The sequence below is a fragment of the Rhamphochromis longiceps genome, linkage group LG19 (assembly GCF_057381845.1).
Source record: "Rhamphochromis longiceps isolate RC_006_pf linkage group LG19, R_longiceps_female_GT1.1, whole genome shotgun sequence".
Lineage (NCBI taxonomy): Eukaryota > Metazoa > Chordata > Actinopteri > Cichliformes > Cichlidae > Rhamphochromis > Rhamphochromis longiceps.
In genome coordinates this window covers 33213725-33229977 of record NC_140575.1, presented here as the reverse complement: position 1 = coordinate 33229977, position 16253 = coordinate 33213725, and the positions used below count along the sequence as shown (strand labels likewise).

At 42.4% G+C, this 16253-nt stretch overlaps 1 protein-coding gene across 2 annotated transcripts in view; it reads right to left on the bottom strand.

Annotated features, from left to right (window-relative positions):
• Positions 1 to 278: 278 nt before the first annotated feature.
• LOC146647229 (uncharacterized) overlaps positions 279 to 16253 on the bottom strand; it is a 32198-nt gene continuing 16223 nt past the window's right edge. For both annotated transcript variants that reach the window (XM_085391128.1, XM_085391129.1), the window contains exons 3-8: positions 6766 to 6909; positions 6614 to 6657; positions 6375 to 6510; positions 6140 to 6250; positions 1582 to 5394; positions 279 to 1031 (exon numbers count right to left, since the gene is read on the bottom strand). In XM_085391128.1, the coding sequence (XP_085247254.1) occupies positions 976 to 1031; positions 1582 to 5394; positions 6140 to 6250; positions 6375 to 6510; positions 6614 to 6657; positions 6766 to 6909 (4304 nt within the window). In that variant the 3' untranslated portion in view covers positions 279 to 975. The remainder of the gene's footprint in view (positions 1032 to 1581; positions 5395 to 6139; positions 6251 to 6374; positions 6511 to 6613; positions 6658 to 6765; positions 6910 to 16253) is intronic.

Here is a 16253-nt window from a genome sequence, read left to right as displayed (position 1 = left end):
CTGACCACCACCAGTAGGCAACGGGTGAAGTGTCTTGCCCAAGGACACAACGACCGAGACTGTCCAAGCCGGGGCTCGAACCGGCAACCTTCCGATTACAAGGCGAACTCCCAACTCTTGAGCCACGATCGCCCTAAGGGTAGAATGTCTAAACAGTTGACCCTGAAGTAAAACAATGCAAGGAAAAAAAAGATGGGCAACACAGTATTTTAGTTTATCGATGAATCTTTAATTTTTCTTTATAAATGGTGATTCTTACAGTTGTCTGAAAAACCAGTTTGAAATATATTATAGTTCAATACAGAAATATCCCACAGTTTAAGCCATAACTGGGAAGAAAGGCATTGCCTCCATTATCTGTAACTAAAAAGCAGCAGAAAATGTGCACTATAATCATTCTAGTGTGTGACGTGTCTGTGTGTGGGATCTAAAATATAAATTTGCATGCTTGTAGAGCTACGCAACAGACTGTTTTATTATGTCATTCTTTAGCAAACATGGCAAAGAAGACTTTCTGTCTGTAGAGGTCATCCTCTAAATGTGACAGAAAAAATAACTTAAGATAATTAATAGTATTTGGAACAAATACAATTAGTGTGGAAACTTTTGGAAAAGATACAGAACATAACTCTGTAGAAGAAATCCACCATTACTGGATATGTTAAATAAACATAATGCTGCTATATTTACAGATGAGTGCCCAAAAGTCCCATTGTTCCAAGTACTGACTAAAGGATTGATTCAGCAGGACATAAGTGGTACAATCACTATTTGAGACTAGAGGACGACAAAGACCCTCTGGTAAAGAAAATATACATCTCTTTATAAAATGCAAAATGAGCTCTCAAGAAAATTAGGACCCACACCATTAAATTCAAACAACTCCAAAACCTTAAAAAAAGGCAGTTTCTGAGTGAAGCATCTCATCCATCCATATCCAGTTGCAGAGGTCTCCTTCAGTCTTTATAATCATGTTTATGACGACCCTCCTTCAACAGTACCAGCTGTTCCATTTGTTTTCTCTGCAGCATCTAAAGTTGGAAATGTACACAGAGTTGGTTTGTCTACATCCAAAAGAATTGTACAGAAAAAAATATTTTAGCTATTTAGGCAAGTAGATGGCAGTGTTAGCTGTTTGGTGCAAACTGGGAAAACATCTCAAGTACTCAATGGCTGGGCATTATAATCTCAAAACATACATTTCCCCCTGAAAAACTATTATTTGTTGGTCTGTTAAATACTTTACCCACATTACCATCAACGGATCTGCTGTAGTATGTTTATTGCCCACTGCTTAGCAAATGTTAGCATAGCATGTGGCTAAGCTATAGCATAAAGTTAATATGAGAAACTGCTGGGAAACAGCATGTGAAGCGCTGATCACTAAACTGAGTAAAAAGGCTTAAAATTTGCATTGCGTTTGACCCGTTTCTTTATCTGTACTGTCTTTTTTTTGTTTTGGGGGCTTTTCACACCCACTCATGATCTTTATGTGCACGACATGCGCCACATCTGGTCACTCTCTTTCTATTTGTCATGTGTTGCATGCCTTTTTAAAAAATCGGGGCTGATATACATTACCTTTGATACTTTCCTGCTGCGCTTCCTGTCTTGCAGTTTGGTCCACATCTCCACTCGTCTCAACCTCGCTGCCCCTTGTTTTGGGTTTCTTTGCAACAGGTGGTGGCACCTTGGCTCCCTTATTCATAGACTCTGCTTCACTGATCACCTTCTGTACATCTTCCTTGGCCACCAGCATTGGCTTGGTCTCAGTCACAACATTCCTGTTGCTCTTGGAGAAGATAAAGCTTGCAGTGCTGCTGGGGGACTTGTGGAGGTCCAGTGGTGACGTTGGAGGCTGCAAGCTGAGGCGAGACGCTGGACTTTGTTGAGATCTGGCTGCTGTCCTCATGCGGATGGCTTCCTGTAGGTTCATGGAACGGGTAGTGTTCATGGCAGAATAAGCCTTTTTCGTAGGGGAGGTGGCTATGGACAAAGATGAAGGAGGAACCACGTCAGCTTGGGACTTGGGCACAGTTGGTTGCGAAGGGTCTGTTTCCGGTGGAGGAATGGGTGTAGAAGAGGTCATGATTAGAGATTTTCTGATGGGCTTCTGAGGAGCCTCACCATTAGCAGATGAGGATGGGAACTGATTGCTGCTTGTGACCTCAGCCTGTGGTTGCTGCTCTTCAGCTTTGGGGGGCTCAGGGCTGCTGCTGACTGACCGCAATTTGACCATCTGCAGGAGGGAAGGGGTGACAATGGGCATAGGTTCTTCTTGCACAACTGGGGTAGAAGTCTGCTCTTGGGTTTTATTCTCTGTGCTTAAAGGAATAGGCTGCTCCTTAATGCTGGCATGCCCCTGAACTGGTAAAGGTGGAGGTACAGGAATGTTTACAGGTTCAGAAGGAGCAAATACTTGAGTCTTTTCTGGTGAAGATGTTTCAGGTGGTGATGGTGGTGGTATTGATACTTCAGATGGAGGTGAAGGTGAGGCCTCCTTTGTTGTCAGAACATCAGTTTTTGGGGCTACTACCTGAGATTGTGGGAGAAGCTCTGTGGGAGGTGGAGGGGGAATATTCTGAGGGGGGATAAGAACACTGTTAGATGAAACTGTGTTAGCTTCAGGTTCAAAGGAGACCTCTTGTAGAAGCTCAATCTTCTGCTCTGATGATTCTGGCTGTGTTGGCAGGGGTGGTGCAGGTGGAATACTTTGTGGTGGAGTGAGCTTGCTGATAGATTCAGCCTCTTCAGAGATATTAGACATATTTTCTTGAGAAGGAGGAGACGTAACCTCTTCAGAGGACGGAGCAGACACCTCTTTGGGTGGCAGATGTGAGACCTCAACAACTACAGGAGGTGAGACGACTTTAGCTGGTGAAGGAGATACTAATGTTAATAAGGTAGAGGAGATGTCTTTAACAGGTGGGGGCACATCTTGAACCACGGGTGAAGGTAGCTTTTTTGGTATTACAGGACCAAACTCTACAGGTGGTGGTGGAGAAAGTGTCAGAGATGCCTTATCAGTTGCAGTAGGCAGAACCTCTGTAAGTGGTGGAGGGGGTGCTGTATATGGTGGGGGAGGAGGGATATTTAAGGGAGAAGGCGCTACCCCCTGAGATGTACTGGACTTGTGAAGTTCAGGCTCCATGATCACCTTAATGATGTCCTTTTTCACTACTGATATAACCGATGCAGTCGTGCAAGAGGAGTCACTCCTGAGGGAGGACTTTGGTGGAACCTGAACAGGTATAATGGGTGAATCATCACCAAACAGTGGAGGTGGAGGAAGAGGAAAATCTATTTCATCTGGCCCACTGGGGCTACCTGATGTTGGTGGTGGTGGAGGGGGCCAGGAAGATTCGGGGGATACAACTTTTACTGATGTAATGGAATTGATTTCTGTGGTCTGTCTGGGGAGGGGCTGGGAAACACGTTGCACCAGAGGAGGAGATAGCGCTGGGGAAATGTGAATTAATGAAATGGCAGGTGCTCTATCAGTGTTAGTCTTTACCTCTGTAGCTTGGCCGGTTGTTTTATTAGCTGCTTCTTCTTTTATTGCTGCAAGTCTTTCTTCTCGTCTCTCTACAGCCTTCATTAACATTCCATTCAACATATCACTTACTCTCCCTTTCTCATCTTTACCACGTCCATTCAAATCTACATTCTGAGCCAGTCTTTCATTGCTATCTTTGCAAATCTCTGCATTCAAAATCCCACTTTCTTGAACTTTCTTCAATTCTAGCACATGTAGGGATCCATTAACAGACTCTGTCGTCACTGATGGATTTTTGTGCTTTCTTTCTACTGCCAAGCTCTTAGCCAACTCCTCAGCAGCTGCCGGAGACTGCCTCTGTTGTCTCCGGTCCTTCGGGTTCTTCTTTGCAATAGCATAAGTCTTGCCAGGGGCTGGGGGTCCCAGGATCAGCTCACATGAACGCAAACTATGGGACCATACCTCAGGTGGAGGAGGTGGAGGTGCATGGATTTTAGGTGGTGGAGGGATATTGAAAAGTTCTATCAAGGCCTGTACAGAGGGACTGACAGTGTCTTTTGAATCAGCTTTATGTTCCTCAGTGCACTTATTATATTTAGATGACTCTGACTTAATTGAAGAGGATCCAGCAAATACTTTTTGAAGCTTTGCTAAAATGCTGTTCTTATGCTTTGGAGATGAACCGTTAGCTTGTTTAGTGAGCTGTGGGGATGTGCCATCTTGGCTGGAGTTGCCACTGACATTGTTTAGCTTATTCTCCTCAAGCAGTTCCCGCTTCTCTTGTGAAGCATCTTTCGATCTTTTGATTGCCTGCAGCTGAGTTCTAAAGGGACCGACTGACGAAGAGCCCATTGAATCATCCAGAGAACTGGTGTCAGCATTGTAGCCAGGGCTGTCCAGAGTCTTGGAGGGATGAGAGTCAGATTGGTTTTGGTCACTTTCCTCACTTGGGGCTGAATTGCTGTGGAGAGAATTTTCTCCTGGCAGGACCCTAATCTCTGCTGGATAACGGGGCTGGCGCTTCATTTTACTGTGGAGGGAATAGGAGCGGCTTGGAGGAGGAGGGGCCCTTTTTGGCTTAGTAACAGAGAGGCTACGCACAAACTGTCCGTCTTTCTTAACCTCATCTCCCCTGACGATCACCCTGCCATTGGAGCTGGAGGCCTTGCTTATAGAGGAGTGAGCATCAACTTTGTCCTCTTTAGCAGAAGCATTGCCATTTCTCTTTTGCTTTGGGGTGCTGCTGTTGGAGATGGTTGAAGAGTCAGATACCAATGTCTCGGACGAGTCAGAATTACTCCAGCACGACGTGTCAGACAGATTTGGAGGATTGTTGCGAGAGGCCGAGGTGATGGTGGACGATTTGGAGGAATAGGTTCTCACTGAAGATGCTCTAGAAGAAGCACGGGACGGAGCTGGGCTGGAGAGCATCAGGCTGCTTTTGCTGACAGTGCGGACACTGTTCCGACTACGCCCACGGCTGATCTCCACCACATCGATTGCGGGTGGCAAAATGGCATTGGGAATGATTTTGGACATGTAAGCAGCCTGGGGTGACATGGACATGACGGGGCTGGGGAGCTCCTGTTGAAGGCTGGAGGAAGTGGTCAACCAGGGTACAGCTAAAGATCGAGGCCTCTGATCGTCTTCCAAGGCGGGACGCAGGCGGTGCAGCAGGGCGAGATCATCTCTATGAGCAGCATGGGTAGCACCGAGCTGCTTGACATTTTTCTTGTTGAGAGGCTGGATGCTTATGCCTGGAACATTAATACTGGCTCCTTTTTCAGACTGTGATTCCATCTGTTGCCCATCTGTAGTTGGACTGAGATTAGTCTCGCCATTAAAAAGCTGTTCCTCATCTAACTTTGGATTCAGTGTCCAGTCAACTCTGTCCAGACCTAAAACAACAGCACAACCTTTCAGAATTAACATAGCTAGTTATGCACTAATTGTCTTTCTTTGAATCTGCAACATAAACATCTTAGATACTGTAGCAGTCTTGAATAGTTCATGTTAGGTTTTGTATTGTTGATTGTCATTTATGCTTAGAAATATTTAACCATATATGCTTAGAGGTGTATAATCAATTGTGTAGTGACAGGATGTGTGATCTTTAGCAGGCTACAAAGGCTTGGTGTGCATTCGCACACCTACATCCTGGGAGCATGGGAAGAGGTCGTACCTTGTTTTATGGTAGGATAAACGTGGCTATATCTGTTTTAGTCCAAGTGCCTTTTGTTTAGATGAACTGCTGGACTTCCAGACCAGCAGGTTTAGAGAAGTCATTTATGGGGTCACACTCTGACCACTCTCCCCACCCACCCACCCCCACCCACCCACACACAGTATTCTTTGTTCACATGTATACCTATGTAAGATGTTATATGTTAATGACCCTATGCATATTCATGTAACCACAATAAAAGGAGTGCTATGGGGAACCTGGCTGAGAGTCTGACGGAGGTCAAGTGGTGGAACGACACTTGGCTCCAGGCAGGTCTCCCTCATGCATGAGTAACAAGAAGAACTTTGCCTACTTGGTGTTCAATGCTTTTGCTGTGTTTTTTAATTGTCTCGTTCCAGCGGTGGGCCTGTGCTAGACAGACCCAACAGTTCATACAGTTCAAAAAAGTCACTGCATACCCAGCTCTCTCTGAACATGATGTGGGATACCCACAACAGTCTTCCTGTGGCGTCTTCTGGTCCTGGTCTTTTCTGACTTTTTCCCAGAGTTCAAAGGTCTGAATGTTGAACCTGTAGAGCGAATAAATGTTTATCCACATGTCGTCAATTAAATGTTTTATGCAAGCATGTCAAAGCGCATTGCATAATGACAAAGAGTGGATATAAATAGTGTTTTGGCTTGTGGTTAATTTACCTTGTCTGGTGAGTCCAGAGCGGGAGGATCTAGTGGACACTGACGATTGCACAGAGGCAACAGAAGACGTATCAGGAATCGTGCTGTCCGTCATAAACCCAGCACTTTCTCCATCTGTTTGAGCCGTCATTGTCGACTAGCAAAAACAGAAAGATTACTTATATTACATTAATAAAAGTTTTAACAAATCATTTGTGATATTAGAAAGCACAAGAATCTGTATATAATGTGTAACTTACAATTGTGCTTACGCTGTCCTGGTATTCCACTCCATTATTGGTTTCTGAAAAGACAAGAACATTTTTCGATTGATAATGAGACTTTTTAATTAAGTGTCAAAATCTAGGGAAGAACAAACATGTACTGGGTATATCAGTAGTTGGTTTTATACCTTCCTCCTGCATCATTTTCAGTCCTTGCAGAGCCTCAGTGTGAAGGTCCTCCAGGTACTTAGGCCTGCTGGACTCAATGAACACATTCTCCTGGAACAACGGGGGTGCCGGGGTCTTTTCATCGTCATCTAGCTTTAGGGCAGCTTTAAAAAAAAAAAAAAAAAAAAAAAAAAAAAAAAAAAGATAGGGAGAGGAGATCAGGCCAGATCAACTCAAAGCTCTGTGTTACTGTAACTGTAAATGATGGGGCCATATGGACAGGGGGTTAGCATTTAGGTGACTGTCAGGGATATTTAAGCACAGGAACAGTAAAGATGTTTGAGGGTTAACACATGAGTGTGAAATGAATAGACCGAACTCCAGTTCTTCTCATGCAGGATTAGACACAGTGATCCTCAACATGGGATTATCAGATCAAAAATCTGCCTGCAGCAACATATGCCTGGTGTTTTTTCCCAGTTTAAGCATCATTTAAAGAGACAGTACGAAGGACACTAATTAAACTGCTATGGCATCTCAAACGATGGATCCAATCCAAAGTTAAGCATTACTTTCAGTCATGTGTGAAACTCAAGAATAACAAAAACCCGAGTAACCTATTCATAAGACCGTTATATAAAATTAAAGTTAATGAGTCTTTACATTTAAAAGAGCAACATATTTTCTTCGTGAATCCAATAAGAACTAAACATAATTAAACATAACACCCATTTGACATGTCATGTAATACCTGCAGTGCTCTCATGCCTCCATGGCACAGTCTGGGATTGTTGGACTAGCAGCCTTCTACGAAAGTTTTATGTAACAGCAGTAGCTGCCCTACTTTTAGCTACCTGTCCTCCTAGCACTCTCACTGTAAGACCATGCTGGAATTAACCACGTGCTTAACAGTTAAAGCTAATTCTTACCTTCCTCTTCTGTAACAGCAGTATATATACACTGTTAAGGAAATCCTAATGTGCAAAATTGAAATTCTAGCTGTTCTTTTTTTAATATTTTTCTTATTATGAGAAGTATTTGTAACTACTGTAGGAGAAAAAAAATCACAGCATTTTATATATCTGCAAAGTAAATATTATAGCTCAACAGTGGTTTTTATGGTTTATAATGACCAGACTTTAATTTCTTTATTGACTGCCATAAGCAAGGCAGCTGATCGAGCCTGTGTGGTCATTTATAGTAAACACAACCTGGGTAGGACCAATTAGTTTGGATCTTCAACCAATAAGATCAAACCTATGCTGCTCTCACTCACCTCTTCTCTTGGAAACTGTAGGAAAGCAGTAAAAATTATTGGCGTTATTAGTCAGAAGCACCACCATGATCTTTCTTATGTCTTCAAAAAGTTGACTAAAAGTATGTCCAAGTTATAAAGTTAAACCACATAAAAACACCCAAAAAGACGATCCAGTCAAAAAATATATAAATCCCGGAAAGATCACGACAGCATGAATATGGTGCTTGTTATTGTCAGTTCAGGTCCTCGCCGAGCAGAGAATGTCTCTTCAACCAATGGACAATCAGAGCTCAGACACTAATCCTCAGCAGCCTAATTCCTGCCATCCCTCTTCCTCTATGTCACCCCCCTGTCAGTGCTCAGTAAGATACCATCCCACTATCGTGCCCCGTCTGCAGACTAGCTCGCCCAGGATTGGTCAGTCAAGATGCAGAAATCAAACATGTAAACATTAATGCAAAGAGTGCTGTTGTCAGGGATTTGAGGTCAAACAGGCATGTCTTCAGTAAACAACACACCACGTCTTTGTTAAAATATACAATTTCATTACAGAACTCTAATAACATGGTCAACATTTCTATACTTCCTCAGACTTCATTAGAATAGACACTATAAAGCTGCCTTATAAATTACTTTTTTATTAAATTGGCATTTTAAAAATTTATATATTCTTTTTTTTTTTTTTTTAAATATACGTCCTTCCCAGCACAACTCCAAAAGGATCCGTCTGGCCTCTGGGATCAAACCGTGGATATTCTGCTTGTTAGGTGAATGCTTAATCTACTACACTAAATTGTTTATATAAAAAAATTATTATTTTGCCACAAGGGGGTGTAAGTGAATTGAAATGACTATTCCTGAAACAAGATTAAAAACATGTTTAGTACAGGCCTGCAGCTCCAGAGCACATGGTTACCCATGTGAAAAATACTCCCCATTGTTTCCAGAAAACACTACAATAATTTGTTACTATGCAGCCTGAATACAGAGAATGGCACAAGGCCTCCCTAGTTAACTTTAAGTGCTGCTATCCAGAGGGCCACCAAATACTTTTCAAGCAAGCTGTTACAGCGTCCCATTTTTGTCGACAAGACTGTTCTTTCTTCATTCCTTCCCTTCATTTTATTTTTCTAAATTTACTTTTTTTTATTTATCACTTCCCTGGTGCGCTGCACACACATGACATAGAGCACATGACAGCTGAACAAATGGAAAACGCTCCCATGGTCTGAATCCTACAGAGTGAGTGTTACAAGAAAAGAAACGAATCACATGTGGAACCAGCATATACAAACGAGTAAAAACATACCGCTGACTTACCAGAACTGGCTGCTCAATACAACGAAAAGCTGATACGCTTGTGTGTAAAGTAGTAAAGTCAACTTAGTATAATGCTTTATCTTTTTACCGTTAGAGTACAGACTTACACGGAAAAACCAGGAGTTACGGTTGAGAATAACTGCACGGTAATAATGACTTATAGTATCACCAGTTTGGCAGTCACATTTTAACAGAGTCCATATTAATCACTGGCATATTAAAGATACCATCTGTCACAGCTGGATTGAGCAGGATTGTGTACTAATGGACTGGTAGTGTTGGCGTTACATACATCCCCCACCCTAAACTGATTTTTACGTCTTAGATTTGGTTTTCTATGGTCTAGAACCATGTCAGTGAATCGATGCTGACTTTTCACTAGAATACAGGTGAAAGTCTTCAGCTTCACTTGCAGTGTCACTGAACGTTCATGGATATTTTTACTCTTCACTCTGCTTGCTACTCTTCCTCTGATCCAGTCCGAAGAGTCTTATTATGGAGTCCAATTCCTCCTTAGAAGATTGAAATTATAGGAAGATTGGAAGGTCCTTGTGGCTCTTTTGTCAAATGACACCTGTGACGGCCAGTGGGCTGGGTTTTTCTGACTTTGCAGCTTGTGCTGTTACGAGGGCTGCAGCTAAAAGGGATGCAGAGCCTGTAACTCAAGCAGAAGAGTGTCAGGTTGAACCAGATTTGATTGTTCCTGAACATTTGTCAGTTTCCCAGCAAGAGTTAATTCACGCACAGCGTGCTGATGCTTCACTGACTGAGCTGTTTCACAAAGTGCAACCTAGTGATGACGCTAGAAGTGCGGCCTCTGGTTATTTTCTGCAGAAGGATGTACTAGTCCGTAGGTGGATTCCGCAAGGGTTGGACTGTGTTGGAAGTCCAGTTGTCCAGATTGTGGTTCCAACTAAATACCGTGACGAGGTGTTGAATTGTTCTCATGACAAATCTGGGCATTTGGGAGTGACGAAGACTTATAATTACATCTTGCGCTACTTCTTTTGGCCACGTCTTAAGCGTGATGTTTCAGCTTACATTAAGACCTGCCATACTTGCCAAATTGTAGGTAAGCCAAATCAGTCTATTAAACCTGCTCCACTTTGTCCCATCCCTGCTGTGAGTAACCCATTTGAACATTTGATCATTGACTGTGAGGGCCCTCTTCCTAGATCAAAATCTGGTTCGGAGTATCTGTTGACTGTAATGTGCCAGGTTACGCGTTATCCTGCTGCATATCCGCTGCGTACCATCACAGCCAAGTCTGTGGTGAAGGCTTTGACACAGTTTATTTCTATATTTGGCATACCGAAGATTATTCAGAGTGACCAGGGATCAAACTTTTCGTCACATCTATTTGCACAAGTTCTTAAGCTGTTGAATATTGTACATAATAAAGCCTCTCCTTATCATCCACAGAGCCAAGGTGCTTTAGAGCGCTTCCATCAAACACTGAAGTCCTTGTTACGTGCCTATTGCACCGAAATGAGGAGTGACTGGGAGGAAGGTTTACCGTGGCTTCTGCTGGCAGCGCGAGAAGTGTGCCAGGAGAGTACTGGGTTTAGCCCAAATGACTTGGTCTTTGGCCACAAAGTTCAGGGACCGTTGACAGTGCTGTGCGATAAGTGGTTGTCAGGTGAACCACCAGTGAACTTGATAGATTATGTTAATGGTTTTCGGCACAGACTATATGTGGCAGGTCAGTTGGCCAAACAGAACCTTGAAAAGGCTCAGGTCAAGATGAAATATTTTTATGGCCGGCGTTCTGAAGAGCAGCAGTTTAGTGCGGGTGACTGGGTTTTGGCTTTACTGCCGATTGCAGGGTCACCGTTCCAGGCACGGTTTGCTGGGCCTTACACCGTGGTAACTTCTCAACAGTGGTTGCTCCTCTGACTGATTTGTTGAAGGCCAAAGTAAAGTTTATTTGGTCTGCAGCATGCCAGCAAGCTTTTTGGGATGTAAAAGCTTTACTGTGCTCTGAACCTGTGCTTTTAGCCCCTCGTCTGGATCAGCCCTTCAAGCTGTACGTGGACGCAAGCCACATTGGTGCAGGTGCCGTTCTAGTCCAAGCTGACAAGCAAGGTACTGAACATCCAGTTAGTTTCTATTCCAAGAAGTTCAACTCCCATCAGCTGAATTATTCGGTCATTGAAAAGGAAGCTTTGGCATTAGTCTTGGCCTTGCAGCATTTTAGGGTATATTTAGATTCTGCTCGGCCAATTGAGGTATTTTCTGACCATAACCCTCTCACTTCCTTGAACACATTGCAGAACCCAAATCAGAGGCTCATGCGGTGGGCTCTCTTTTTGCAGCCTTACAATTTGGATATCCAGCACATTAAGGGCAAAGATAATGTCTTGGCAGATGCTTTGTCCTGTGCCCCTTTGTAACCAGCAGCTTCACTCCTCATATGCTTTGAAGTATGTCCTCTCCAGTATGGTTTTCCTTCCTCTTAAATTGCTCCTAGGTACCAAGGTTGCTGAGGTTGGAGTTGAGCTTTGGACAGTAGATGAATGAGAGGATTGACTGAAATCAATAAGATGAGGATTTCATGCTTATCTTATGGTTGAAAGTGAAGTTATGTTTGAGTCCAAGAATGAAAACAGGGAGCAGGAAATATTTTGATTTTGGTTTTATATTTTCAACAAACCTTATTTAGATACTCAGTTTTAGGTCATGTTATCCAAACTACTGTCCTTTTTAGCCTAGATTGGCTGCATAGCAGACAGAGCGCCACACACATACTGACACAATCCAGCGCTGATGCAACTCTTCCTAGAACCGTTTCATGGGAATCAGACAGATGCAAATACCTACCCCACACACACACACACACACACACACACACACACACACACACACACACACCTCTCCTCCCTGCCCTAACTTGCCCCTCTCTCTTGTTTTGAACCGCCAGCTCTGAGGGTGCTGTCTGCCAGGTGCTTAAGCTTCTCTAATCAACACAAACCCAACTGACAGTGGGAAAGAGCTGAAAGTTCACCCTTTAACTCAAGGACGATACATGTAGCCTCGATCCGCTGGAAGCACATCTCAAAGCATCCCGGTCTGCCTGCATACTCTCTTTTCACGCAGGTGGTTTTTTGTGAATTAAACATAAACGTCGGAGGTGAAAGAAAAGGAAGCACGAAAGGTGCTGTGACAAGGACCGCAATGTAGGTAACAGATATACCTGCATCATGTGGCACTGAGTGCTGCACCACAATCGGTATGCAAGACAAAGACCAGATGTATCAAATAACTCAGAAAATCCATTAATGGTTTCACAACAGTAGATTGTCTTTTGGGGGTTTTTGGAGGGGGGAGTTGGCAGGTCAGTTACTTTTTAACGCCACAGTCAATGTCACCACATCCGTTTACATCCTGAACCTCCCCCACAGCACAGAAAACTCACTGTCAGCCACATAACAAAAGAAAACAAAAGGTCTTTATGAATAGATTTAGCCATAAGCAACAAATTAAAATCTCATTAAAACGTAGAATAAAATGGAAAGTATTCAGGCCTGCTAGAGCCTGTTTGATGAAAGCACAAGCTTAACTGAGATTCATATGTGAATACAAATCAATTAAAAGTGTTGAGAAAATAAAAAGCCTTAATAGTATTAGTACAACAAGTAGATGCTAGAAATAGGCAGAATATTTTGGATGTATTACAGGCAAACTTGGCACGTTTGTGATTTTCGCTTTTTCTATTTTTTTCCCCCCACTTTTTTCAAAAATGGGCACAGGATTTTAGGATTTTATGGGTTCCAATTGTAGTCTGGTGCTGGTGGTGAATCCACCACTCTGGACAAAACAGAAATTTCCAGCAATTACGCCATGAATCATCAATAATCTGGTGGTAATAGCTTGTTGTTCCCCACAGGATAAAGTCCACAGTCTTTCTCTAGTAGACCAGAAGGTAAAGGTTTAAATGTGCCATGTCCAGTACTAAGACAGCAAATTCCGTATGAACACTGCCTGAACTTTGGAATTCTCATAAACATCAGGGATTAAAAATGTAATCAGCCTCGCACCAAATACTGCAGTCCCTCGAATGGCTTGTTAGTATTTGTGTTCCCCTTATGTGACAACCTGGTCTGGTCTGATTAGCTAGTATTTGAGCCTGCTTTGTATCTAAAAGGTACCAAAGATCAGCTGCACAGAGCTGCTATCCCAACCTCATGTTTAACATTAATAACATATCTTCAGGATAAACAAATTGACACCTCTGGGAACTGAAACAACAGTTTCTGTTGACATAAACTGGGCAGGTACCTGCGTTATACACTTATGAGAGGTGCAGTCCCTGAATTCTGAATTCATCCAGAAAGAACAGCACACTCTCATGGAAAAACCACATTATTAATAGTGCGCATGTTTGGCAAAATTTGCTGCCCCAACACAGTTATCTTTATTAAGGATGTCACAAGTGTCTGCTACCTAACGTCGCTCCAAAATGTCTCGATTTAACTACAAAAGTCACGAGTGGTGACTCACGGACCTTTCCAAGCACACAGTTATCAGTCTCTCTGTAGACCAGCCGCAGTGTGCTGGCAAACATTTTCCTTTCGTGACAATAGCAATAGCTGGTGCCATGCCACACTGACATGTCTGCATATCTTGACAATGAAACAATGCAAAGATATCAGAAATAATGTTACTGTTGGTCGCCTTGCTTTAGTTTGGTAACAATGACACCAAACATTAGAAGAGTGCAGAGAATAAACTTGATGAAATGAAACCCAAGCACGTTATTCAGACTGGAACTAGAGGGCAAACTGGCACTTATTAAAACGTTCTCAACACTTGAGCGAACTAAATATGATCACATGGGCTACCTGGGTGTGGTGACACTTCATCTGCTGAAATCAAATCCTACTAAAGCCCTGTCATTATAGATAATGGCGTGCGCAACTGTTTACACGTCGTCAAGTCCACCAACGCTGACGTTCCCACAGCGTCAGCGTCAACTTGGTTTTCACCCACATTCACAACAGATTTGGACAGTTCATTTATCAAGTCGTTTTCAGCCCAAAGACGATTTTTAGGCAATTTCCTGAAAGTATCACAGAAAATGACATCATCCCTGCTCCAATCAAAAGGCACCTTTTCACAAAGGCGCTAGAGAACGAAAGCATCTTTTAGAGATTTATATTTCCCTGAGGCAACGATGTGCAAAAAGCAGTTACTGACTTCCCACCATGAGAGGAAGAAAGTGAAACTCTATCATAAGTCAGTTTTTTCAAACCTGTTCTCCTGCCCTTCACTGTTATTGTGTCGTGCCGCAGTGCCAAAGTCTCTGTTCTTTGTTATAGAGCATTTTAAGAGCAAATATCAGCACTTGTGTCACAACGATTTAGTTCTGCTTCTCCCAAGCAGCCTCTAGAACTAAATATTAAACAAAGGAAGTCTCATTAAATGGCTCATAGGATCTGAACCTTGCATGAAAACTAAACACAAGCTCACACACAAAGGGCTCCCTATTTCTAGCTTCCTTAGAGAGATATCTTAAAGCTCAGGAATGTGAGGAATCTCTGCGGGAGTGTTCAGAGCAAACAGGTGAGCGTACCTTATTAGGGCTGTGTGACCTAATTATCCTTAAACAACCTTGTTTCCATTTAAAAAAACACAGGGATTCCTTTAAAAGGCCATTTTTAAGAGAAGACAGAGCTTGATATAGTTGCGTAAGAGACGCCTGTCTGGTTTTGACACAGGACTGGGTAAACTGAGAGCATGACAGAGACATAAATCACTCACAGACATGTAAACAAAGACCCAAATTGCCATTTAAGTCATTCAACTAATCGAGGTGAATCAACTTTCAAAGACAGATATCCTCTGCCCACTGGTCTCGAGATGAATCAGGCAGAAGTTATCAGAAAAGACAATGAACAATTGATGAGTTTATAAGAGTGTAAGGCCTCAGAGACTAGACTTTATCAACTCAGCAAATCAGAAAGTAAACCAATGCAAACTTTGGACCAGGAATCTAGATCAACCTGTGATCAAGTGAAACTGAAAAGTAAACTGATTATCCAACCAGCAGGTTAGTTGGTTTGGATTCTTAGCAAGCTTAAGACATGCAGTATCACTTCAATACAAAAACATATTAATAAGGCTTGGTATTGCTCAATGTTTTTCGTATTATGCAATCAGTATACAATTCTGATTTACCCTGAACAGAATTTTGTGCTTGAATTTTAATAACAATAGCTTAAAACTCTTTTGACTAGTTTTGACAGTTTTCAAAATATCAAAATTATAAAACCATGTGAGGTGATTAATACAGTTTATGTGGCTGATAAACAACTACTACGCTGAAAGAGCTCCTCTACATCGGAGCAACAACTAAATACCCCAGTCTTGAAGATTCCTAGTTTTCTGTGATTATTATCAGGAATAAGATATAGATATTGTACCAAATCCATTGGCTTAGTTATGGGTGGGGTAATTTGTGAGTATGTGGAGTAGATCCTATGTTTATACAGAAAGAACTTGGCTGACCTCAACTTGGCGATAACACTGTAGCTTGTCCTTTCGATCATTTATGTCTATCCTGTTTTCAACTCCTCTCTCCATTTGTTCCATTCCCTTCCTTTTCCCCACCTCCTATTTTTCCCCTCACATTAATTTGAGGATTTATTATTTCCTCATTTTATAACCAACAGGCACATTGATAAAGAATTTCCCGTCCATTTCAAATCATTAGTGTACCGCAAAACAGCGTGTAAGCTACTGCTAAAATGGCCCTAACGACGCCCTACATTGATCATTTCAAACACATGCTGGAATAAAGGCATTTTATCATTTGAACAGTCCCTATAGTGTGTCTGGGCTTAAAATAGCCTTGTGGTTGTTTGCGTCTGATAACCAATCTAGATTTGACTATACTTGATATAAAGTTTATGTTACCTTTACCTTTCAACC